This window comes from Ursus arctos, unplaced genomic scaffold (assembly GCF_023065955.2).
Source record: "Ursus arctos isolate Adak ecotype North America unplaced genomic scaffold, UrsArc2.0 scaffold_21, whole genome shotgun sequence".
NCBI lineage: Eukaryota > Metazoa > Chordata > Mammalia > Carnivora > Ursidae > Ursus > Ursus arctos.
The window spans coordinates 30408870-30434049 of record NW_026622886.1 but is presented as its reverse complement, the minus strand read 5'-3'; the positions used below and the strand labels follow the sequence as shown (position 1 = coordinate 30434049).

General features: G+C 40.5%; 1 protein-coding gene across 2 annotated transcripts in view; it reads right to left on the bottom strand.

Annotated features, from left to right (window-relative positions):
* Window positions 1–212: 212 nt before the first annotated feature.
* The window catches only part of LIN7A (lin-7 homolog A, crumbs cell polarity complex component), a 122280-nt gene continuing 97312 nt past the window's right edge, over window positions 213–25180 (bottom strand). Inside the window, exons 5-6 of one of the 2 annotated variants that reach the window (XM_026499960.4) lie at window positions 11385–11603; window positions 213–5406 (exon numbers count right to left, since the gene is read on the bottom strand). In XM_026499960.4, coding sequence (XP_026355745.1) covers window positions 11385–11603 — 219 coding nt within the window. In that variant the 3' untranslated portion in view covers window positions 213–5406. Of the gene's footprint in view, window positions 5407–6466; window positions 11604–25180 lie in introns of those variants that run through there. The other variant, XM_057316357.1, reaches the window with a different exon arrangement.

Below are 25180 nucleotides of genomic sequence, written 5' to 3'. Positions count from 1 at the left end.
TTTATTTGAGAGAGGGAGAGAGTGGGGGTGGGGGAGGGGCCAAAGGACAGAGGGGGAGAATCTCAAGCAGACTCCACAGTGGGCACAGAGATCATGACCTGAGCAGAAACCAAGAGTCAGACGCTTCATCGACTGGGCCACCCGGGTGCCCCTATATCCATGTTTTAAATGAACTTAAAAATCATTTGATAATGAAGACAATACTTCCAGTCTGGTGTCTAATACTTTTACTTCCCAGCAGCATAATACCACTTTGGTCAGATTGAACCACTGCACAATTTTGCAGCTCTTTCAGAAAAATAAAGAAAACAATTGGAAAGACGCGATCACATGCAATGGTGAGAAAATAGTACTATTGCCCGATCTTTCCCTGGAAATGTGAAACATCCTTGGTTCAGCTCCACACTGTGTATTTATTAGAAGCCCTTACAGCAAGGGATTTTGTTTGTTTCTTGTAGCACCAAATAGACACAGTGGCTAACACGTAATTCTGAAAAGTCATTGACATATTTATCACATGTCAAAGTTTTTCGGAATCTGTACTTTATCCATGTCCCTGGCTTGAAGTGCTCTTCACGAGTAAGATTGAATTCTCAGTCTGCTTCTGCCACTGATGTACTGTTGGCCTTAACACGTCACTGCTATCCTTCTATATACTACTTTACAACTTCCAAGTACTTTTATATACAGCGACTCATTTAATGACTTATTTGTTTTAATGTAATGGTGTCCCCCAAACCACAGATAATGGTTAGACACATGAACTCTTGTGTTACACTGCATGGTTTCAGATCCCCATTTCATCTTCTGTGTGACCTGGACAAGTCACATATCTGTGCTTCAGTTTTCTTGTCTATAAAACGGAACCTACTACGTTGTTGAAGGGATTCGGTATTACAGTCTATGGAAAGTACCAAGCACAGTAGAACCTGGTAAGAGCTCAGTAAGTGTTATGAATGAATGATTACTCACCTACCTTGCTGCGATCGAACTATGGTGTGTGGATAAACGTAGCACTATTTCTGAGTGATGCGTTTAGAAAAGCAAGCTCACATAAAATCTGAGCAGGGGGTCTTTCACGATTTCCATGAGTGAGGGATTTTGTTTCTTCTGTCGGCTGTGAAGAGGGAGCTGATGGACAGTTAATTCTAGCTCTCGCCAGAGCAGGTGTTGAGGAGTTCCTCACAGTAAGCCCCGGGAGGGCAGTATGCCTGTCTTGTTTGCCACTGTATTTCTAGAACCTAGCATGTACTCGGTGCACAGTAAATATTTGTCAAATGAATAAATATATGGAAAAGGCTTAGTAGCTATGTGATTCATCTTTAGCTCAGTACATTCTAGAAATCAAATAGGAAAAGAGTGATCTTTTGAAAACAGAAGAAGATTTAGAGATGTGTCCCCAATTACTATGAACTCCTTAGAGAGAAGTTATCAGTAAATATTAAAGGCGATATTAATCCTGTGCTTGATGTCATGACTTTTCTTCCTTTTTTAAAAATTGAAACAGAATATTTTATAAAACTCATAAATGGAGTTCTATGTTTTAATCACCTTTGCAAAATGACTCAGGGAGCTTTCATAAAGAACTAGAAATGTTGAGCTTTCTTCATTGTTAAAAATTCTTAATCCTCAAACACTGTCCCTTATCTAAATGGCCTCAAATCCTTGAAGATTTTAAAGTAATTGAGTCCGAATTCATCTATCTGAAAAGTATTTATTTATGAAGAGTGTCAATTCTGGTTCTATGAAATTCAGAAATTACAGTGCCAATTACTGTACGCTGGTGAAATTTTTCAGATTATCTGAAGGCAAAACCGATTTATTTGCCTATCCAATCGTTCATTCATTCAACAAATACCAACTGAGCGCCTATCGTGTGCCAGGCTCCACACCGGATGTCAGAGATCTGGCAGACCCACAAAGCCCTCACAGACCTTTTCCTCGTGGAGTTTATGATCCAGAGAGGGCCGCGCTGGGTAGGACCGCCCCATGTTTGGGGAGATACTGCCTAACGCTGGCTTCCCTAAATCTTCCGCGGCGCATTGATTTCTACTTCACAACGGTATCGAAAGCTGGTCTTATTAAATGTCTGTATAAGAAACACAAACTAGCTAAAAGAGGAGACATTCAGGCATTATTCACACATTCACAAATATCTATAGATGTTTAAGATAATGTAGACAAAATATCCCAACGACTTGGGGTCCTACAGGCACCGCTGAGTAAAACGAACGGAGATCCCATCAGTTTGATTTGTCATGGTTGAGAACTGCATTTGTAAATTGATGTAATCCATCTCTAGCCAAGTTCTTCAGAGACAGCCTTGAATTCTTAAAAAGCCCCTGAAAGCTAGACTTTACATTTAGATTTTAGCATTGTCTTAAAAGATAGTGGTAGTTCCCAGGAGAGAATCCCCTATTGATTACATGATTGAGGGAGCACACAAGTCTGTTACTCTTTCCAAAGTCAATTGTAATTTAAGCTCATTATCTCCCTGCGGATGTTCTATTTCAAATGGCAACAGAATCAAAATGTAAATGCCCCAAATGGAGAGGTTCAGGTATTCTTTTACTAAACTATACTCTGCGTACTGGCCTTCAAAATCACAGCAGGAAAGAGTTTAGCAAAATCTGGCCACCAACCTGACTAAGGGAAAGAACTCAAATTCACCAGGCTCATGGAGGAATAGTCATACCAGATTCCCCCCTAACTTTGAATATCTAATTTCTTTATGATATTCAAGAGTGACATTCATGGAAGAGCAAACTGATATGTCTCTAATATGATTTTGGACACGTCAGTGGCTCTACTGTGATAATTAATGATAAAGAACATGGTGATTTTTTCCCCTTTCCTTCTGGTTTGGGTGAAACTTAACCACAAAAGGGCCTCTCGAAGTCTTAGGGACAGAAACTGTTGATTAATACTTTAGGGGGGGGGGTTATATTTCAATAACCAGATTTTACTGAAAAAAAAACCAAACAAACAAAACAACAACAATAAAATAACAAAAAAACAAAAACCTGGCCATTTGGTCATTTGTATGTAGGACCACTGTGACCTGTAATCTGTCTTTAGATGCCTTAGGTGTGATGGATTGCCCCTTCACTTTGACAAAGGACTTGGCATACATTTATTAGCATTTAACATTATGCAAATGAAGCATAACATACAAAGATATGTAGAAAACACAAATGTAAGGTATCTACTCATTTGATAGCTGCTTCCGTAACACCGTGACAATATTTATATCAATGTGAAAACATATAATTTCATATCAACCATACAGTTATGGCTAAATGAAAACATACCGTAAGCTCCAAATTTATACAAGGCATTGAAATGTGTTGAAATGACCATTTTCTCATTACAAGGGTGCAATGATTTCCCTTTATGAGAATCTGTGGCATCGCCTGAATAGCTTTAATATTTCTTTGTTAAATGATAACTAAAATATATGTTTTATTAAATTTTTCTTATAAAAATGAGAACTATCTCTTTCAAACTGAGTAATACTCACACGTAGTCTCCATTCACTCCCTTTAGTTATGCTTAGCTCTTCTGTAAACCTATTTTACATAACATTCAGGGTCCACCCCTTTGCCCGCCCCCCCCCCCCCCCCCCCGTTTTCTCCAGTAAAAAAAATGATATGTTTTCAGGATGGTTGTTGGAATTGGTGTACCTCCTAGTTTCTTCTCTCTTTGTTCTCTGTTGGGTGACGTACTGTGAAGAGTAGGCAGAACTTGGTTTGACAATAACGCCCCCTGACAGGGCAAAATAAAATGTGCTGGGTAGTTCTGACTTGTTTTATTTTGTTTTCAAGAAATAGCTCTTGAACTGAACTTCATCAATTTCTAATTTGGGGGACTATCTGAAATATAAACTTTATTTATGCTGGGGAATCAATCTGCATTTGAGAAAAGGGAACATTCAAATATTTGCCTCAGTTTTAATGCCCTATCTACAATGTTTCAACTGAGCATTTATTCTTTCTTCGGGTACATTTTTGTGCCTCAGTTATTAAGTGCCCAAATGATTATTGCTTCCTATTCATCCCAATGAGTAAAGTCAGACTTAGGCGCTTAGAGTTATCATAAGTCAAAGTGATGATCTGTATAGGGGGCTCTTAACAGGTCATTTTCCAGCAACCGATACTTTCTGAAAGATATCTCTTTGTCTATTGTCCCACATGAGTATGTGTAATGAATTAGGCATCTTTTCCCTCTAGAAGGAACAGCTTCTCTTCATTCACAATATTATATCCTGGTTTACATCTGCCTATTTTTAAAAGGAATAATACTTCTGGTCTTAGATTGCCAAAAATATCCAGTTTATCTTTGGGGAAACTAATTTAAACTTTCTGTGACATATATATTTGTATATATATGACCACATATCGTAATTGAGCTTTGTAAAGCCCTAAGCTTTAAAATAGTAAATAAATTTCTATAATGACATATTGGTGTAGGTAGAAAGAGTTTAGATTTCTCCAGAGTTTATGAATTAAAAAATATAAAACTTAACCAAAAGTTAGGTCCTTTGTTAGTGTTGTCTTACCAGATTCATAACATTTGGTAAGAAAAGACCTCAGTTTGTAGCAAATACACTCTGATAATATATATTTTGTGGAATAAATATACATTATATTCTGTTAGAATTCATAATCATAGATACAAGCAATACTTAAATTAAAAAAAAATACCCTACTAGAGTTCTCTATCCTTGCCTCTAGCAAACCAAAAGTTGAGTGAAAACTGTCCCACTCCATTAATGCATAATTAAATTCATGGAAACAGAAAATAAAAAGCCAACTGCTTCTAGAACCTGAACAGAGTATAAATAGTATAACTTGCCATTTTCAAGAGGGGAATAAAGGTTGAATTTGCAATTAACTGGAATTCTAATTCAGACAGTTCAGCAATATGGATGTGGACGAGGTCAGGGTACCGGGCAATGCTTAGGTTTCTTTTAAGTGGTAACAACCTTGAACTGATGCAGTTTGAACTATAGCCTAACGAGGGATTTGTTAATCTCTGGAAAAGCTATAGACCAAAGACTCACGTCATCGTGGCCTGGTGATTTATCTGGAAAGTCATGGACTTGATTCTTCTTGTACTAGTTCAGCCTGCAGACTGGAAAACCTCTCCCTTTACACACTGAGAATTCCCACTGCAGTGAATGGAAGGTCTGTGCGTGTAAAGAGCACAGGAGCAGTGGGATTCAGCCCCAGAGAAAGAAGGTGTCGAGTCGCCTTGGTAAAGAATTTATACACCACGTGTTCACAGATTCTTCACAGCTATAATTATCAATGTGGCCTTTTCCTTTTACTATGTGCTGGGATTCTGAAGCACGGTTTCGAATTCGTGACTATCCGATCTTTGATCAGGTAGCTTCTCTTTGAGGACCTGAAAGAGGGGGAAAGAGCGAAAGGAAGCCAAGGATTAGCATTCATTTGTCAACGACAATATGCTAAAAATATCAAAAGAGCATGTGCTATGTGAGAACAGCAAGAATTATTTTAGGCTCTATCACTCATGCACAATCTTCCACGTATGAAAAAAAAATCGTTGGATGTTTGCAAAGGAAGTAATTATCAAATGACGATGGAAAAGGCACAGTTATTCCCAAAAATGAACTACAGAACGCCAGTTGGGAAACATTTCAAATGTAAAACATTGCTTCTTCCCAGTTTCGGATGATTCTCTTTTTCTTCACGAAGGCAAAGGAGAGCTAACCTTTACAGTGTGATTCTTAGGACCATTAGTCGGGCTCCGGTTGGGTCACCGCCAACAGTCTCCCTCTGACAGGCGGGAGGTACCAACCTCCTCGCTCCGAAGCAGATTCTCAGACCAGCTCCCTCTTGCACAAGGGCAGCCTGACACCAAGTAGAACGGAGCAGGCAGCGGCCCATATGGTCAGATCCGGAGGAGCTGCCTCGGGGGAACGCTCTCCCCAAGCCCCGGCACTCCTCCCCCCTACCGAATTGTTCCTTTCAGACAGAACAGTGGTTTCCGATCTTTGTTTTTAAAGCTGCCGATACTTTTATGCCCTTGAATGTGAAACATTATATACAAAGCAGATATTTACAAATTGCTGCAGGCCTTGCAATCTGCCTACTTGGCGTCAACACTCTCCAGCGGGCACGCCTTCCGCAGAGGCGCCTGGAAGCCCTGGGGCTACAGAGTGGCTTCAGAGCCGTGCACAGGGCGGTCGTGTGTCCTCAGGACTCACCGGAGAGCGTTTTTCACGCAAGCACTACCGGGTACCTACGCTTTCCCTGCTGTGATACGACTGCGCTCTGCAACTACTGACTGCTCACTAATGGCCACTTCTTTTGTTAGAAGTTTTACTTATTCTTTTCTTACTTAATCTCCCTAACAGACCATTTCTCTAAGTCTTCTATTGAATAACTTCCTACAAGTCCCCGAGTTGGCAAGCGACAGAGATCTAGAGACTGAGATTTAATGAATGAATTTATTATATAGTACGTGTGCCAAGGGAATGGGACTCCGAACAGGTGACTTGTAGTAACAGTCTTGGATCTTTTCACCGATGCAGAGGAAGGGGAGGGAGGAGGCCTGAGGAATATGCCTGCAGCTGAGAGATCACCGGGCATCCAAGATGTGGGTCACGGAAATACCCGCTGGGAAGAACCACTGCACCAAATGTTCTCATTATTTCGCTCATTCCCTTGATTGGTAATTCAACAGATCAGTGATTTTATTTTTTACTTGTTTAAATAAAAGACTTTTTTTTCCCATATTAGTGTAAATTTTATTGCTCAGATTGCTTTGCTAACTTTTAAAGGAGCCGTTGTGGTAGGCAGAGTAATGGACCCTCAATCTATCCACATCCTAATCCCTAGAATCTGTTAATATGTTAGATTCCATGTTAAAGGGAGATTAAAGTTGTTGATGGAATTAAGGTTGCTAAACAGCTGACGTTAAAACAGGGAGATGAGCCGGGATTGTCCAGGTGGGATATATGATTAATTTAATTAAACGTGGAAGATGGAGAGAGGAGGAGGAGGCAGGGAAGGGGGCAGGGACGACGAAGCAGAGGTCCCAACAATGCGGCGTGAGAGCTCAACCACCCCTGCTGGTTTGGAAGATAGAGAAAGGACCATGAGGCAAAGAATGTGGAGAGCCTCTAGATGCTGGAAAGGGCAAGGAAATGAATTTTCCTTGGAGCCTCCTAAAGCCCAGAGAGACCATGCTGGACTTCAGAATTACAAGATAATACATTTATGTTACTTTAAGCCACCAAATTTGTGGTAATTGTTTTGAAGGCAGCAGTAAGAAATGAAGACAGCTGAGGTGATGGAGTACTTTGAAGTCTGGAGTAAACGGTAAGGGTGATTTGGATAACTCTAACTACCACGAGAATGAATCCCTGGAAAGCTCATGTGAAGATGTCTGTGAGGAGCGATGGAGATGTAAGGGCAGGTGCCATGGAACAAAGGAGGAGAATAGCACAGCGGTGCAGAGAAAGGGGCTTTGAAGCCCATGTTTCTGGGTTTGAGTCACGGCCCTATCACTTATGAGCTGTGAACTATGGTATAGATTTTTTAAAAATCCTACATGCCTAGTCTCTTCCTTCTACCATTAAAAATAGTACCTACTACCCTTTGGATTGTTGTGAAGGTTAAGTAATTGAACATAGATGAAGCGCTTAGAAGAGTTTTTGGCACACCCTAATTGCTCAGTAACTGTTATCCAGGATTCCGATGATTATTGCTATTATTCCAGTTTTCTGCTTGGTAACTCTGGGGTCCTTGGATTCAATTTTATCAGAGTCATCTTTTGAGGCTGGTTCTCTCGGTTCTGCGGTGTTTCCCTGGATTGGACCAGCAGGACGGAGCTGTGGCAGTGGTAGTGGGAGGTTAGAACGTTGGTAGTGGACAAGGGAAGGGAAGCGGGGGCCTGACAGTCGGTGAGGCCACTGGTAAACTCCAGCTGCTTTGCAAGTCTGTTAAGATCCAGCCTGGCTTCAAATGCAATGAATTCTCCACCATCAATCCAGCAACAGGAGGTCAGAGAAATTTGACAATCTTTTAGTTTTGACTTCCTCAGAATGTTGACAACTCAAGAAGGATTCCTCTTTCTTCCTCCTTTTACTCTTTGTGAATCTGGGTGAAATATGGATGTTTACCAAATCATGCTTTAAAAAGCGAGATGCTTAAAGCTGAGTAAATGTAATTCTCTATGTCAAGAAAGTGGGGATAGCATAAAAATAGCTATATTCCTATTCTCTGTTTAGGTTTCTATAATTCATAGTGATCATCTCTTAGAAAATGTACCTGATTATCGAACACGGAAGTTAGGGGAAAAGACAACTGAGTTTTATTTCAGGTGAGTATGAAATTAAAAGTGGGCAAAAGAGATATTCTCCACACACCACTTGCATTCAACCTATTTTCCATTCGTATGCACTATTTACCATTACTTGTTACTTCATAACATACCACTTAAGATTTTTAAAAATTCCTCATTTAGAGAATAGAAATTGTATTTCATGTGATAAATGATAAGACGGTATCTGACAAGTATGTTGCTTTACCTGGTCTTTGCATGACTTGTCAAACTTAAAAAATCAAAGATCGGTTCAAAGCAAATTGGTCAAATTAGCTTCAAATTTCTTCACCAAAGCAACCACAGTATGAATTAGGAAGTGTAACAAATCCCATTTAATCCTTAAAAATTTAATTAATTAAGAGTTTAACAAGAGCTAATGTAGGTCTCTTTGACTGAATTCACCATAAAATCCATGGATGACGTGACTCGGTTGTACTTCGCTCGTACTTGAAATGGCCACCACCGTTTCATCTCAAGGGGCCACGAGCGTGTGTGTAGCGAGGGCTGTCTTGGCAGGCATAAATATAAATTTCACGTTCATTTAAATAGAACTTTCCTGTATCCTCTACAAGAAAAAGAGAGTTCGTAAATGTCTTTTATTAAAAATGTTAGTCTTTGGCGATGAGACAATAGGAAATTCTGAAGTGATTTAATGAAGACTGATGGAGCAGAGAAATGCGGTGGAGTGCACGGCCCAGCAAATACTTATGGCCAAGTTGTATCCTTCCAAAGGTGACTGAATGGGTACAATAGTGGAAGCTTTTAGTAAGACCTCAGAAGTCTGAATGGCAACATATTTCTTTCAAAACACTTTAGAATAATTTTACTGTGGGCCAGTGTGGCAAATCAATTAGGAAAACGGTACAAGTCCACATTATTGAGAGTGGAAGAAAAAAAGTGAGTTAGCGGAAAGAGTTTCATGTCTGACTAAAGAATTGTGGATTGTTATTAGAAAAAAAAGACCTTTGAAGGGATTCTGACAGTACCAAGCGAGGCGAAGTACCTTTGCATTCGGAATGGATCAGAGAGGAGAAGGATGTGGGCAAAATGACTTGTCCAGGCGCATCCCTATCACTCCATCCCAACCCCATCATCCTAGTCCAACCACCATGTCTCTTGGCTGGACTACTCTACAACAGCCTTCTAATTAGTCTCTGCTCTCACTCTTCCCTTGCAATAATCTATTTTCCTCAGAACAGCACGAGTGATCTTTTTTAGTACAGAAATCAGATCATGTCACTCCCTTGCTTAAAACCATTAGGGGCTTCCACTGCAATAAAATCTAGCTCCCCTCAGTGATTTAAAAAGCTTTCTGTGACCTGGCCCCCATCTACCTCTCGGTCCTTCCTCATTATTTCCTAACTAACTACCCCAGCTTTCTTTCTACTCCTCAAACATCAAATAGCTCATGTCTCTCTTCGAAGTACGCACTGGCAAGTTCCTTTTCTTAGGCTCATCTCTGGCTTCTCCTCAGCATTCAACCCCAGCTTACATGTCATCTCCTTTGCGACATCTCCCCTGATCACCTAAGAGAAGGCTGTCATCTAGCCAGTGTCGATCAAAGCACTCTATTTTAACTCTGTGAAGTACTGGTCCCAATAGGTTATTTTCATTTACCTGGATGTTAACTATCTCCTCCAACCAGAATGGAAGCACCATGAGTGCAAGGACGTTGCTTTGCTCAGGCTGTTTCTACAGCCCACTGAACAGTGTCGAGCCCATGGCAGTCCCAAACAGATACTTATTGTTGACGAAATGTAGTTTTGAGAGTGAATGGAAGGTGATTTTAGATGAAGTCACCAAACTATGGGATATATTTAATAAAACTTACAGGCTATAAAAGAAAGATAGACTGCTGATTTCTCAGCACTGTCTGAGGACGAATCCTGTAGGTCTTTATACTTCCCCATGTAGCTTCTCCTTTTTGTGAGTGTCACAAACCATTGAAACTCTCATGTCATAGCCAATGTTTCTGGTTGTGCAAATAGTAGTCTGATAAAACCACTATTACCCATTGTCATTGTCCCAAGAACATTTGAACCTCACTTCAAAATCACATTTGCAGACATCATAGCGGAGAGGTATGCTATGCTATTAACTGTCTCTTCCAAAGGAGAGCAAGGACAATTTATAGAACTCCAGACTATCTGATGTTGGCAGATGAAATGCCTGCAAGAGCAAAAAGGAAAATAATTCTAGGCTATTTGAAAGTGTGGTTGTGAGGGCTCCATGAAGCCACTGCAAGTTTGTATCATTCATTTAAAAAATAGGGTTTTAGGGATACTTGCCTGGAAGGGTTTTTCTGAGGATAAGGAATAACATGGGAGAAGAACCTGGCACATAGGAAGCACTTCAAGATGGTGATTCTTACTCTTCACAATTTGTTCCCCTGAATTTTCATAAAAACATATAGCAACACCACTTAGCATTTTTGTCACAAAGTGGAATTTAGAAAAAGGCCAGAGCATCACATTTTCAGTGAGCACCCACAGAGAATTTCGGATTTCTCGGAGCACGCACACTGGCAGGTCTCCATGTCATTCTTCACAGTGAAGTAGTTTTCCAGTAATTTGTATCAGTATTCTAAAGAGATCTTCCCAGGATCGGCACTATGTGGTTGTTTAGTTTGTACACTGTGCAAAGGCAACTGGCCAAGAGGGTGAGTGAGGGGCTGGAATCCAGCCCACACTCTTGTCATCTAGCTCTGTGTCTGGGGACCTGGGTTGCACAGAGGCTGCGTTTTCCTAATGTGTATAAAGGCACCCTATAGTCTGTACCTGGCCCTCCCACGTATATTATTTTCCGAAATATCTTACATTTGCAGAAAATATGGCTGAATGGCATATAAAGTTAGCGACTGTCTTCTTTGCATTTTCTGAGGTCATCTTTGTTTTTATTTGCTTAATTGATTGGAGGGGGCATTATTAAATCTAATGACTATATTCCAGCTGTCTCAGAAACCATATCAAAACCGGAAACACACTTGTGTGTGTCGGGACTTCCTTCGTGGGGAAGAAGGCGCCTCTCACCTACGACATGTGGTTCTGCTGTGTTTGTTGCTGCTGCTGCTGTTGCTGCTGCTGAATGAGCAACTGCTGCTGCTGTCGACGCCGGGCCGTCCGGAGCTTTTCGAAGCGGGCCTCCATTTCTTCCAGGACTTTGGGGGTGTATCGGACAACCAGCTTGACGCTGTCTTTGGCAGCCTTGAGGAGTTCCACCGCTTTCTCATGGTGCTCCCCTTCCACGCTCTGAAAAGACAGTGACAGCTCTTAAAGGGGAGAGCTCGCATGGTCTTCTCCCTGCGAGACCGATCTGCCATTCGTATCTCGTTAAAATCCCAGTTTGAAATTTCAAGAAGGTCCCGCAGATGGGATGCCTTGCCAGCATCGTTATTATTTACCGCGTTTGCGGGTGAAGTAGAGGCAGGTTCGGATGCACCAGGGTACAGAACAGATGGAATGGGGGTTCAAGTTTGGAGGGTGAGAAGGGATCAAGACCTAAGATACCACGCTCACGTTTAGAGTGGGATTTCTGAATCTCATCTGCAAGGGTAAATGCACTGGTCAAGAAAATTCTGAAAGAATTTTAAAAAATAGTAATGAAGGGGAACTTTCCCTATCAGATATTAATGTTATTAGGAATCTATCACGATTAAAGCCGTGTCTTGTTGTAGTGAGAGAGAACACAGAGTCCAGAAGCAGATCCATCATGTGTAAAACTTTGTTATATGATATATGTGGGATTTAGACCAAAGGGGGAAAAGACTGTTAAATAATGCTGCTGAAACAAATAATAACTAAATGATAGAAAATGATGTGGAGCCCAATCTTCTAGTATATGCTAAATATAACTGATTAAAAATTTAAATGTAAAAATAAAACCATAAAACAACTAAAATGAAGCAGAACTGAAACGTTCATCTTGCAAAAGAGAAAGAATTCTTAAGTAAAAATGCCAAGGGAAAGAAATCACGAACTCAGATTTATAAATTGTATGTTTCTAGATCTCATATACCATAAAAAAGCCAAATAACAAGAAAAAATATTCTCAATATATGACAATTCGTTCATATTCTTACCATGAAGAACTCTTGAGGGTCTATAAAGACCTAAGCAAAATGAGCACATGAACTCAGGGACAAACAATAATTAAAAAAAAAAAAACACAACAAAAACCTATGAAAGGATGTCTAAGCTCCCTTGCAATGTTAATATGGTGAATATGTGTTTTTAAAAATAGGGTGTATTTGCAAGGATGTAGGGAAATGGGACTGTCATATACCGCTAGTAACTTAACACAAACTGGCACAATTTTTCCAGAGGGCATTATTGTTATGCATTGAAAAAACTAAAGAACTAAAGAAAAAACTAAAGAAAAAAAATTAAAGAACAGTTTATTTTCAGAGAAATTTACTAAGGATATAATCAGATATGCACGCATACCTATAAGGTAGGAATGATAAAGCAGAAAGTGAAAAATAAATCACTTCTTGGCTTTTGAGTACCAAGGCTTTTAAATATCATGGTACAGACAATAGTTGGGAAAGTATGTTTTTACTACAAGTAAATACAGAGAGGTTTCTTTTCCCAAACTTTCTAAAGATTCTCCAGGTTGGGATTAGTGAGAAACAAAACAGAAGAAAGCTGTAATCAGACATAACAGGGCCCCAAGAAAAGGAGATAATCTTCCCTGTCAGCTGATCCTCGGGGCAGATGACCTAACTCATATTTCATAGGATCAAAGTGCAAAGGTCTTTTTGACTTGCTTCCTGGATAAAGCTCCCAGAAGAAAATACCTGTGTGAGGAGACAGGCTGAGAGAGTGCCAGAACACCAAAGAGTGGACGGAAGTGGCCAGGAAGGCGCCCCCCCCCACCGCACCCCAAATTGGTGGAGATCACGTTTTACAACCCAAGCAGAAGGGGGACTAAAAATGGGTATTACATTGAGTTACAAACAAATAAAGTAAGTTGCATTTCAAGCACACTTCAGTTATATCTGGAGATTCATAATTGCTACATTATACAGATTTGGAGATGAGATTGTGTTCCAATTTTATCACTTGCTTCAGCAAGGTGGATGTACTCAGAGAAAAAGAAAATGCTTTGAATTTAGCAATGAGCAAGCCATCATGGTGCATAAGAACTCTGGTCCATCCTGTGTTGGGAGCACCGGGCAGATACTAAGAATTGAAGAAACCCCCATGATGAGCCCTGGAGGCAATTTCCAGAACCACTCCTTCACCACGTCTGGGGTAAATGGAGAGCAAGAGGTTATAAATAGCAGCTGGGCAGACTGAACTTTTGCCTGTGGCTAAAGCCTAGGAAAATAGGCTTGTTCATTGATCGATTCATGCTCTTGATTATTCATTCAATCACGGCCTTGGTCACTCAACAGATGCTTATTTAGCATTTAGTCTATGAATTCTATTCTAAGTTCTTTGGAAGAACATTAAAGGATAGGGGAAAACTTCGACAACTTTGTACAACATCAGCCCTGTTTGCGGTGTGCTCAAAATTTCCTTCTAATTTGCCCCAAGATGGATTGTTAGGATGTGAACTTCTCCTTCAAAAGGAAATCCGGGCGATTTGGTTGTTCACGCCTTTCTCTAATTTCTTTTTTAATATTAAAATTTATGTGTTTATATATTTCAATAATACTGGTTCATCCGTTTTCCAGGCCAGATGATTAGTCTCCAACCTCCTTTTAGGCTTTTGTTCTATTTGCTTTCATCTAATAGAGTTGGAAATTCTAGGCCAGACCTTTAGAGGCCCATTATCCCCGTGTAGGCACTATGCCTGCAGTTTAGAATTGCCACAGGAGGGTTGTGGTACTAATAGATGGGGCCATCCAGCTCTCACCATAGGGACAAAGAGCTGAGAGAAATATGGCTGGTGTGCCATACCCAGCCCGACTGAACCATCAAAGTTACCCTCTCCCACCCCAAGCTCTGTTCTCCCCCGTACAGTTAGCAATTTATTAAAAAGCAGACTCCATGGTCTTTGAATCTAGAATTTCTGCCCTGATGCTCTGTCTCTGGTTTAGATGATGACTCATGCTCCTTCAGCTCACCAGAGCTACCAGGTCTCCTGCTTTGACTCTACCTTTGGCTTTGCTTTCTTCACCAGGGCACAGAACCTTCTGATGGGATCTGGGCAGAGTGGCATACTTCAACTCTGAAAAATGCTTTGTTCAAATAATACAAAGTCTATAATTGAATGGCACGAGAGAAACTAAGGAGGTAACTCACAGATTCGAAGAAATGTACGTATGTTTGTAGAATGCACTATTTCAAACACTCTTTAACTTTATTATTTAATTATTTTCAGAAAAATGACTCAACTCTTGTCTTAGTGACTGACCTGGATGGCTTCTTCCACTGGCTTTGCCTATTTTATGAATACTTTTGAGTGCATATGCTCGCCTTTTTAACCTATAATTTATCTCTTGAGTGCTTTTAGTTCCTCGGTTCAACTTTTTAAAAGACAGCTGTGTTTTCTTTCTTTCTTTCTTTCTTTCTTTCTTTCTTTCTTTCTTTCTTTCTTTCTTCTTTCTTTCTTTTTTCTCTCTCTTTCTTCTTTCTTTCTTTCTCTTTCTTTCTTTTTACGTAAGAGCAAAAAAGCAGATCACCTTCCCACGGAGCTCTTATTCCATGCCCAAACTAGCTGCTCAGTTAGGGTATATGTGTTGACGTGCAAACACTTGTTAACAGGTATCCCTTGAGCCCTGAAAGTTTATCACCTATCCATACTTTTGGCTTGTTCTACTTCTCACTCTTAATGAAAGTATGCCTTATTTCGAGCTAAATATTTAAAACATGTTTTGAAATGTAATAGCTTCTTTGTCCACAATTGAACTGTTTCTATCAAAGCTGTACATATAAAAGCCATCCTGACTCAGAAATTGTCCTTTGTGACACCTAGCTCAGTAGGAGCAGTCACTAAAAACCTGCAGCACCAGCTGGTCACAGAGCAGGAGAACTTGGCCCTTCTGTAATATGAAGAAATATAGCAAGACTTCCCATTTTAAAGCAAAATCCCCTCTTGCATTGAAAATTGGGAAGTCTATATGATTAGAGTTCATTCTTTTCCTTTAGAGTTTCGGTGCACCTAACTGCATTTTAGGAACTCATAAGCAAGGATTCATTTAGGCACGGGGGAATAGTAGGTACCTAGGAGACATTTAAACCAAAGAGAAGTATGGCCCTGAAAGAGAAAAGGCCCTAAAGAGAAGTGTTATCTACCCCACAGTCGTGCATACTTTGGCCATGATCATTCACTGAAACGAAGTAAAAAGCACTAGGAAGAATAGACATTTCTATCCTGAAAACATGTATTTCTCCTGCTAAGTCTTTTACAAATACGCATAGAAATCAATATGAGAGAATTCAAATCATTTTTTTGTCACTTCCAAATGCATAAATACAAGCTAATAAAATATTAAATTGATATAAAACCATAATCCTGTAATGTTAATATATGAGAAGATATTTCATTCAGGAAGCTGGGGAAAAAATAGCTCAGGTAAAACCAGATGATACTGGTCTCATCAGCAATCTCATGCAGGAGTAAGTTCTAGGAAGCTTTAAAGTTAGCTAGTTTGATGAAAGTTTAATAAATCAGTGGCTGGTAAATGAACCAACTTAACAACATGGCCAGCTTCTGGTCTTTCAATAGCTTTTCTATTTCCACATGTTGGGAGATATCGAAATAGTTGCTATTTCAGGGTATGCTCAATTTCCTAGTTGATTAAGAATTCTTTCTAATAAAAGAGAACTTTGGATCACACTTGCAGACACTAATTTGCTCATGACTTGTGTTTCTTTCCCCACTGCAATAGAGAAACTAGTTGTTAAAGTTTGACCCTGACTAGCCCTCCGATAGAAGAGATGCCCGTCCTGGGAAGGAAGCTTGTTATCTGTGCATAATTAGCTGCCAAATGGTCCATGCCCAGGTCTTTATGCAGGTCTTACTCTGTGGGGATTACTTAACATAACCCTGACAGAGTTTGCTGATAGAAACGTCGCTTAAACACTTTTTCAGATAACCAAGAATTGGCTCTACCTCTCAGGTACTCTAGGCATATCTAGGGCCAAGTTTACGCATGGGCTCCTAACACGACATCAGTCATTCCTTCAGATTAAGGACCAAATGATGTGACCAGGGAGTAAATTTTATTACGAGCATTGGGTCATAGTATCTAGGTAGCTCAGAAACTCAGAACATTATAGCTGTGAAGACCCTTAGAAACAATCTTAGTTATCTCCTTGTATTTAATTTTTTGTCTCGTTAACATCCATCACTACTTATAGTGTCAAAATGATTGTCTTATGATGAGAACTCTTAAGATCTACTTAAGATGAAAAGTTAGCAACTTTCAAACACGCAATACAGAATTATTAACTACAGTCGCCACACTGTACATTACACCCCCATGACTTACTCATGTTATAACTGGAAATCTGTCCCTTTTGTACAGAGATGGGTTTTTTGGGCGATGTGAGAGGATAGGAACTAACGACAAGGGTAAGATTGGTCAACTCCTAGCTCTAAAGTGTGTGAGCTGGCTAGTGAAGGAGCAGCATGAGGCTGTGTGAAGGGATCACAATTAGTGGGTGATGATTCTCACATTTGAAGTGGTCCAGTATAGTCAAAGACAGACCTACTCCTTTTCCACAAAGGTTACAGTGACTGATCATTTTGTTCTTATGGTAGTTTTTCTTTTAGTCCATTAAGGCATTTTATAATTTTGAGAGTGCGTATGTCTATATATAAAAATGTGTGTGTGTGTGTGTGTGTATACTCTAACATTTATTGAGCACTTACTAAGTGTAAAGCATTGCTAGTTACTTTCTGTGCATTTTATCTAATCCTCCTAACTCCATAAAAATGGGAATGGAAAGCTTAAAAAATTTATCTGAGGCCCCCAGGTAGTAAGTGGAGCAGATTAAAATGAACTGAGATTCAGCTGTTTCCAGGGATTAGGCTCTTACTTACCAAATCCATAGCATTAAACAAGATAATAAAGAGAAAGTAAAGATCATATGGGGGGCTATTCCCTGTTTGTGGTTATTTAGACCAGTAGTTCTTAAACCTGGATGTCCATAGGAATCAAGTGAGGCATTTTTAAAAATATTAGAGGGCTGGCTGTATCTCAAACTTGCCATATCCTCAGCAATGTGACCTAGGAATATGTGACTTTATAAAACTTTCATACAGCCAGCCAACCAGGCACTGACTTGTAGATCAGTGTTTGGACGCAGTACTCTAGACTATAATTAACTCAAATAGTAGATAGTCAGAGTTTCTCTGTTATTCCAGGAGAGAGAGTTAGGTAGGTTTGAAAATCTTATAATTTTGCCTTGGTGTAGATCTAGAATCATCATTTTTGGTCACTGAGAAAACCCTACACATATTAATTGGGTATTTAATTAAGAATGGAATATCTCTGCACAAGCAGCAGGACATATTCAGAAAAAAAACCTTTTATGACTTTTTGATCCATTCCTTTCCTCAAATATGTTAATTTCCTGCTCTAAATGTATTCTCTTTTGCTGAAGAAAAGTGGCAAGTGTATAAAAAAGTATCACATTTATCCCTTGGAAAAAATATGCTAATATTCTCCCATAGTACTCTGTTCCTGCCTAAATGCTAGTATCTATTTCAGTGCACTGTAACTTATCGGTTTACAATCATTCTGCTGTCACTAGACAGTCCAACGGCAAGATGAGCCTATTTATCTCTGTGCCCAGCATCTATTGTGTGCTCAATTAATAGTCAATGAAGAAACCATCTTTCTCCCTTCCCCCCTCCTTCCCTCCCTCCCCCTGCCTCTCTCTTATGTGTGTGTGTGTGTGTGTGTGTGTGTGTGTGTGTGTGTGTATCGCACTTATTTCCATTAGGCTAAGGAGCCAGTACTGCTTTGGTTTGAATTTGAGCTTCCTCACTTCTCAGCTTTATGAACTCAGACAGTTGCTTAGTATCTCCAAGCTTCAATTTCTTCATCTGCAAAATTGGCATCATAGACTATCTACTTCTAAGGATCATTATGGGCATTAAACTCCATGTACACAAAGCACTTGGAAAAGTATATGACATTTAAAGAAGGTCCAAGAAATGCTGGCTCTTTGTGATAATCTTACTGCAGGCCTTCAGGTGCTTAAGACAATAGCAACAACAAAATCTAATTTTGGAGTAAGTAGACAGTTTCCTTTATATTATCTAGGGGCAAAGTTTGCTAAATAAATTAACAGTGGATGGAGTTTGTTGGACTAATATTACCAACTATTTAGGTAAATCAACTGCTTCTCATCACTGTCAAGTAATTTAGAAGCATCATTTCCATACATACAGTTGATATGTTAATTACAAACAATCATCACTTATTCATGAAAAACTATTCTTCCCGGTCCCTCCACTGTGTCTCACTTGTTCGGGAACAGTGGGCAGGAGATTTGCTTGATAGCAGCATGAATCCTGTGAGCGAACTTGAGAGGGAAAGTCATCAACTAACCCAACACTACAAAAGAGTGGAGAGGTTGACGGGAGAAAGCGCGTCTATAATTACACATATTTGCATCCTGTGAGAGGAGTTATAAATATAAAAATGTCTGAACCATGAAAGCAGAGAGAGCAGAGCATTGCCAGCAGGCCCAGGGGGCAAAAAATCCTAGAGGGAGCAACAGCTTTAGAAGAAAAATCAGCACCAGAAATCACAAATCTAGCATTTGGGTGATCTCAGCCCACCTTTCAGATCTGGAGGCTAAAATTGGAAACAAACGCAGCTACCACACCTCAGTTGTAATGCTTTATACTAACTGCTCAACTCGTGATGTTCTGGGACCAAATGAAGGAAAAAAATTCCTGATGGTTGTGAGGATGAAGATTAAACACACACATGCACACACACCCGTAATAAATACACACACATACAATAAACATGTACACACACAGACACACAGTAAACAGACACACACATACACAGACACACAACCGTCTTCAATACAAATGTGAGCACTAGAGATCTGGAAACAGAAGCAAGCTGCATGGGAAAATAGTCTTAGAAAATGAGATCTTCCTATCAGTCTGTTAATTTTTGAGGAGTAAGTTTCACCAGAAGTTGAGGTAACAGCGAACCCCTCCCAGTCATGATTCACCTGAGTTGTGCTGCTAACATGCATGCTGTGTCCGCCCTCGCTCCCCAAGCCATGACACCCTGTGACGCCAAAGCCCTGAGGTGCAGAGACTCTTGCCGACGTTCAGGAGCAGTCACGTAGAAACTGCCGGTTCTCAACATCTGCCCCCGGGTGTGGTCTGGCAAATGGGAGGGGGTGCGGAGGTGTGATAACCACCATCCCACATACCCCCAAAAACCGCCTCCCCCGAACTCCACTGAAACATGCAAATACAGCTCAGCCACTAAAATTTAGTGTGACTCCTTCATCAAATCATCACACTGACCCTTCGTATAGCCCATGTGACAGGGCAGAAAGCTCAGGGATTGGAGTCAAGAGGACTGAGGAGTGTGAATAGTAGACAAATCACTGATTCAGATCTTTAGAAAATGCCCTTCCTCTTTGTGCCTCACTTCCTAGATAGAGACAGTCTCCGGTTTGGGCGCCGATGTCCCAGGAAAGGCCTCAGTCCCGGGCAGCCCGCCACAGCTGGTCATCCATTAAGATGCAGGAGGGCGTTGCAAAGAGTACAGAGTAGCGCCTGGTACGTGCTCTTTCTTCAGTAAATACTTGTTTGTTTTTAAAAAATCAACAGCCCTGTGGAGTGTGAATTTTCAGTGGACACAAGGGGATGCAATTTTATCAAAGAAGGACAGGTCCACCGAACACCAAAGGGCAGCAGGAGGAAGGCGAAGGGAGGAAGACATCTGACTTAAGAGAAAAGTTTGCAAGACGGGGGTTTGCCGGCACCTCGGTCATTATTGCTCACTTGGCATTCTGCCCAAGACCCTAAATGCAGACCTAGTACCGTGGAGCAGACGCGCTGCTACTGCACACCGCGAGAACGGTGGAGCCTGGTTCACGTGTCAAACTCGCTCAGAAGGAGCACCGCGTCAGGTGCGCTCTTCCGAACGTTGATGAAGCAGTGCGGCACGCCTCGACACTGCCTGAGATCCCTAAGGACACATACCAAGGCCCACCCTTCAAACAGTCCCTGCGGAATTTTAGGATCAGTGGGCTGTTGTCGTGATGGGGACAAGGCTAACACTGGAAGGTTCTCTGACAGATTTTGCAACTTAGAAAAAAACGCTTAATCAAAGGAGGTATGGGGGAATCTTATTTAACTAAGCATGGTACACATCATCCTACATTCTCTCCCTGCAGTAACAGCTGGGATTCTGTCAACCAGAATAGTGTTTTGTTTTTGTTTTTCCCTTTGGTGTGATCTAGATCTCACAGAGACCGTTGTTTTCTAAGGGTGTCAGAGAAAATAATAGGTTCCTGAAATTATTCAATCAAACCCTTCAAAGGATACACCTTATTATTTAACCTCTTTTGGAATCCTAGACGCCCAGGCAATTCATATAAAGCATAAGGGAGAAACATAAAAAATCTAGGCAGAAGTTGTCTGAGTCCAGAGCTGTCAAATGTATTTCTTGTGAAGTGTAAAAAGCAGCAGGGACATTTATGTTGCTGTGTACCATGAATAATAAACATTAATAATAGCTATAACATTTAATTTGATTGCGGAGACTCAACATTACAGATGCCTTCCTGCAGGAGAAGTAAACATTTAAAGGATATTTTGGGTTTAAGGTCCAATATCCTCTGGCTCTGCATATAAATGTCTTTTCCAATTAAAAGCACACCCACAGAATATTCTTGGATTTGTCACCAGTGACTTACACTAGGAGTTTTCAGGTAGGTCCGCAAAATAAACCTTATTTCAGATGCTTTACCTGGCTCTAACCTCCAAAGATTCTTCTCACCCCTCTTCTCTGGTTCTTGCTGTCACTGGGCATGCAGCCACCCAAACTGGACACCCAAACTGGATACATCTTTCATGCTCTCCTCTACCCACGTCCAATTAACCACCATACTGATTAATATTCATTTCCCATTTCCCATCTCATCTCATCTCCCTCTTATTTCTTATAATTTCTTGCCTGGATTTTAAAATACCCTCTATCTTCTCTCTTTTATCATCAAAACTCTTCTCCAGATTCTTGTCTGAGTCCCTTGGCCTTTCCACGCTGTTGCTTAAATCCGGTGAAGAGCAGAATACGCACAGCTCTGTCCTAGAGAGCATGGACTGTGCCACATCAATCCTTTCTCCCCACTACCCAGCTTAACTTAGCTGGGGAGAGCTGGCTTCAAAGCTTTGACCTAAAAATTACCAGCTGTATGATTTAGGGCAAATTATATCATTTCCCTGAGCTTCAGTTCCCACACCTGCAAAATAGTGTAACATTTCCTTCAGAGGTGTCATTTAAGATCTAATGAACTACCCATGTAAAGTACCATGTACTGAAACTGGCCCACGGAATGCACCCAAGAAAGGCAGGTTCCTCTATCTGATGAATATTTTCCCATTTTCTAGAAATAAAAATAAAAACTTTGTATAACGTGCAAAGTACTTCCCTGAAACAGGTGGGCCCAACCCTGTTTCCTTATATTTATTTTCAATGTATGGGCAACACGTATTGTTTTTACCATGTATTTTCATGTTTCCATAATCTCTCAGTCTTATTCCCTCAGCTTAGAATGTCTTTCCTTCATTCACCTGTGGTAGTAAATCTTTACCCATCATTCAAAGTCCGTTCCAGATAGCCCTTCTTCTCTGTTAGGTCATTTTCTTGCTCCAAACACCTTACAATGACCTACAAGGACCTTGCTCTGCGCCCCCAGCTGAAAAAAACCTCTTCAACTTTACCTTCTAAGGCTCCCTCCCTCGTTCATACCCCAAATCACACTGGAGCTCGTTTTTGTATTGTACGTGCCTTACTCATTTCTGCCAAAATTTAGTATGACTAGCTCCTTCTCATAAAGGGCTCAAGTACAAAAAGTGCTAGACTTTACTATTAGTTAGGGAGATACAGATTAAATTCAGAATGGGACAAAAATTATCCAATTATTTTTAAAAATTGATAATGTTGCCAAAGATTTGGTGAAATTTATGTTCACGTACAACGTAGAAGTATAAATTGGAGGTCAATTTGGCAGTGCCCATTAAAATAAAGTACGCCCATATCTCCCTAATCTTAGCCCCATGTCAGTATTCACCCTAGAAAAACAGTCACTGGCATACATGAAGATTTTCATTAAAGCCATGTTCACAATAATAAACAAAACAAAACAAAAAGCCAGTTGAGTAACAAGCTAAATGTCCATCAATGGGGGAATGCTTAGATTAACTGTGGTACTCACACACCACAGAATACTATAGAGCAGATAAAAATGTAAGTCTATACTGACAAGGGAAGATATCCAAGACATACTTCTTAAAAAAAAGAAAAAAATTGATGTATTTATTTGAGAGAGAGCAAGCGAGCACTGGGGAGGGAAGGGTGGGGCAGAGGGAGAGGGAAAGAGAAACCCAAGCAGACTCCCCGCTGAGGGCAGAGCCCAACGTGGGGCTCGATCCCACGATCGCGAGATCATGACCAGAGACAAAACTAAGAGTTGGATGCTCAACAGACTTGGCCACCCAGGTGCCCCCCAAGACATACTTCTACATGAGAAAGCAAGTCACAGAATAATAAGTACATATGAAAATATCAGTGCATTTTTAAAACTTACTTATAAAAATAATAATACCTAGCATTCATTGAGTGTTTACCATTAGGTATTGTTCTAAGTGCTTTAAATGTATCAAAATAGTCACCCTTCCTAACAACCTGGTGAGGTATGTAATGTTATCATCCCAATTTTGTATGAGGAAATGGAGGCACAGTAAGTTTCCAAGGGGACACCATTCATGGGTCATGACTCTGTCTCCCCACTTGCCTTGTAATCACTGCTCTGTATTGCCTTATATGTTTATGTCTAAAAGTAACTAAGTAATTAAATAAACATGTGTGTGCGCACACGTGCATGCATACTTGAGTGCAAAGAAAAATGTTTGCATAAGTACCCATTCTCATAGCATTTCTTCACGAGGGCAAGTGGAGGGAGGAAGGATCTAGAATGGAATGAAAAAGGGGCAATGGTTAAAGGGACTTTAAAAAAAAATTGACTGCAGTCTTATCACACTGGACTATTTGGAAATTTTATAAGGATGTATTCATATTTTTTTGTATAATATGTTTTAGTACAATAGCCCAGTATCATCATAAGAAAAATGAGACGGGAAAGTCATTCTAGAACAAACGGAAGGTGGGACAAAGGGTAATGTGGTTTAAAAAGTGCTTTGAGGCAGGGCTTTGAAGTAATCTGAGCAAAAATAAATTACAACTGTAATTGCCTGGGTAATTTAGGTGAGATGAAGGGATTTTAGCTGCATTACCGCAGAAATTAGAAGTAGATGTGGTCTGTGTGAGCCCCCGAGATGTAGAAGTGTGGTCTGTGTGAGCCCCCGAGATTCCGTTTGACCAGTCATGACTGAATGTTCTTTCTGCTGGTACCGTTAATTTGCTGAAACCTGCCTGAGTTTTCCTTTTTCCATGTCCTCTCGGTTGCTCATTGGCCTGTGGTAGCCTTTCAGTTATATGGCCTGGTAGATCATTCATGCTGACGAGGGAACGCTATATACATCCAGGTTCGCAGGGCATGATGTTTGACTGAGAAATGGAGAGGAAGGATTATGAAATACTGCAGGTTTAAATTTTTGCTTTTCACCTAATGGCTCCTGAGATGAAAAACTGCAGTGATTTCAAGCTTGATAGATGTGGGATCCCAGAGACCGGTACAAATCAGTCCACCCCAGGAAGTTTTTTGAAAATGACGTGAGTCGACTTTATATTCCCACTTTCATATGATTATTATTGATTCTCTGCCCTGTCTCCCAAATAACAATGTGGGGCAACGAATAAAGAAACACAGCTATTCCCTACAGAACAGATTCATAATGAGATCTGGTTCTCCTCTACTAAGCAGTAAGCTATGTCCACGCCTGGTTGCCCTGCATCTAATTGTGGCCCTTTCTAAACCACTTTTCACACTGCAATCACAGTAAGCATTCTAAAATGCACATTTGATTGTGTCACTCTCTTGCTTCAAATCCTTCTGAGTCGCCGTATCGCTTAGACACAGCCTGAAGTCTTCAGCCCAGTGTGCCTCATTACGATCTGGCCCCTGCTTATATTTTCAGGCTCCAAACAGAAGAACTGGCAATTTTGTCTCGGGTCTGCATTCTATTCTTGTTCCCCATGAGGCTTGCTGCCTCCATTTACCTACAGCATCTACTTGTCTGAGTCTCGTCCGTGGAGGAGCCTTGTCTGGCCCTCCCATGTCCCAGTTACACATCCGTCCATGATCTCCTACAGAACCCCACACTTAAGCCTATTTCTTCCCCAGACCTACAAATATGAAATCAGAGGTATTTATTTTTTCTGTCACCGATGACTAAGACAACCCCAGACCTAGTAATATTCTGCTGAATGGATGGATGGATGGATGGATGAATATACCTAAATTTTACAAATCGGTTCATGTCCATCCACAACTTTGTAAGGTAGCTATGCTGTCACTTCTCTGAGAACACAGTGATTTCCTAGTTAGATTCATGGCTGCTGCCGTAATTGTAAACTAGCAACAAGGATCACAACCAACACTTTTTCAGTTCTGCTGTGTGTCAGGGACCGTGTTCTGCCATTTTAACACCCAAGCATAAAAACGAGGTAGCCACGGTTATCATCTTCCGCGATGAGGAGAGT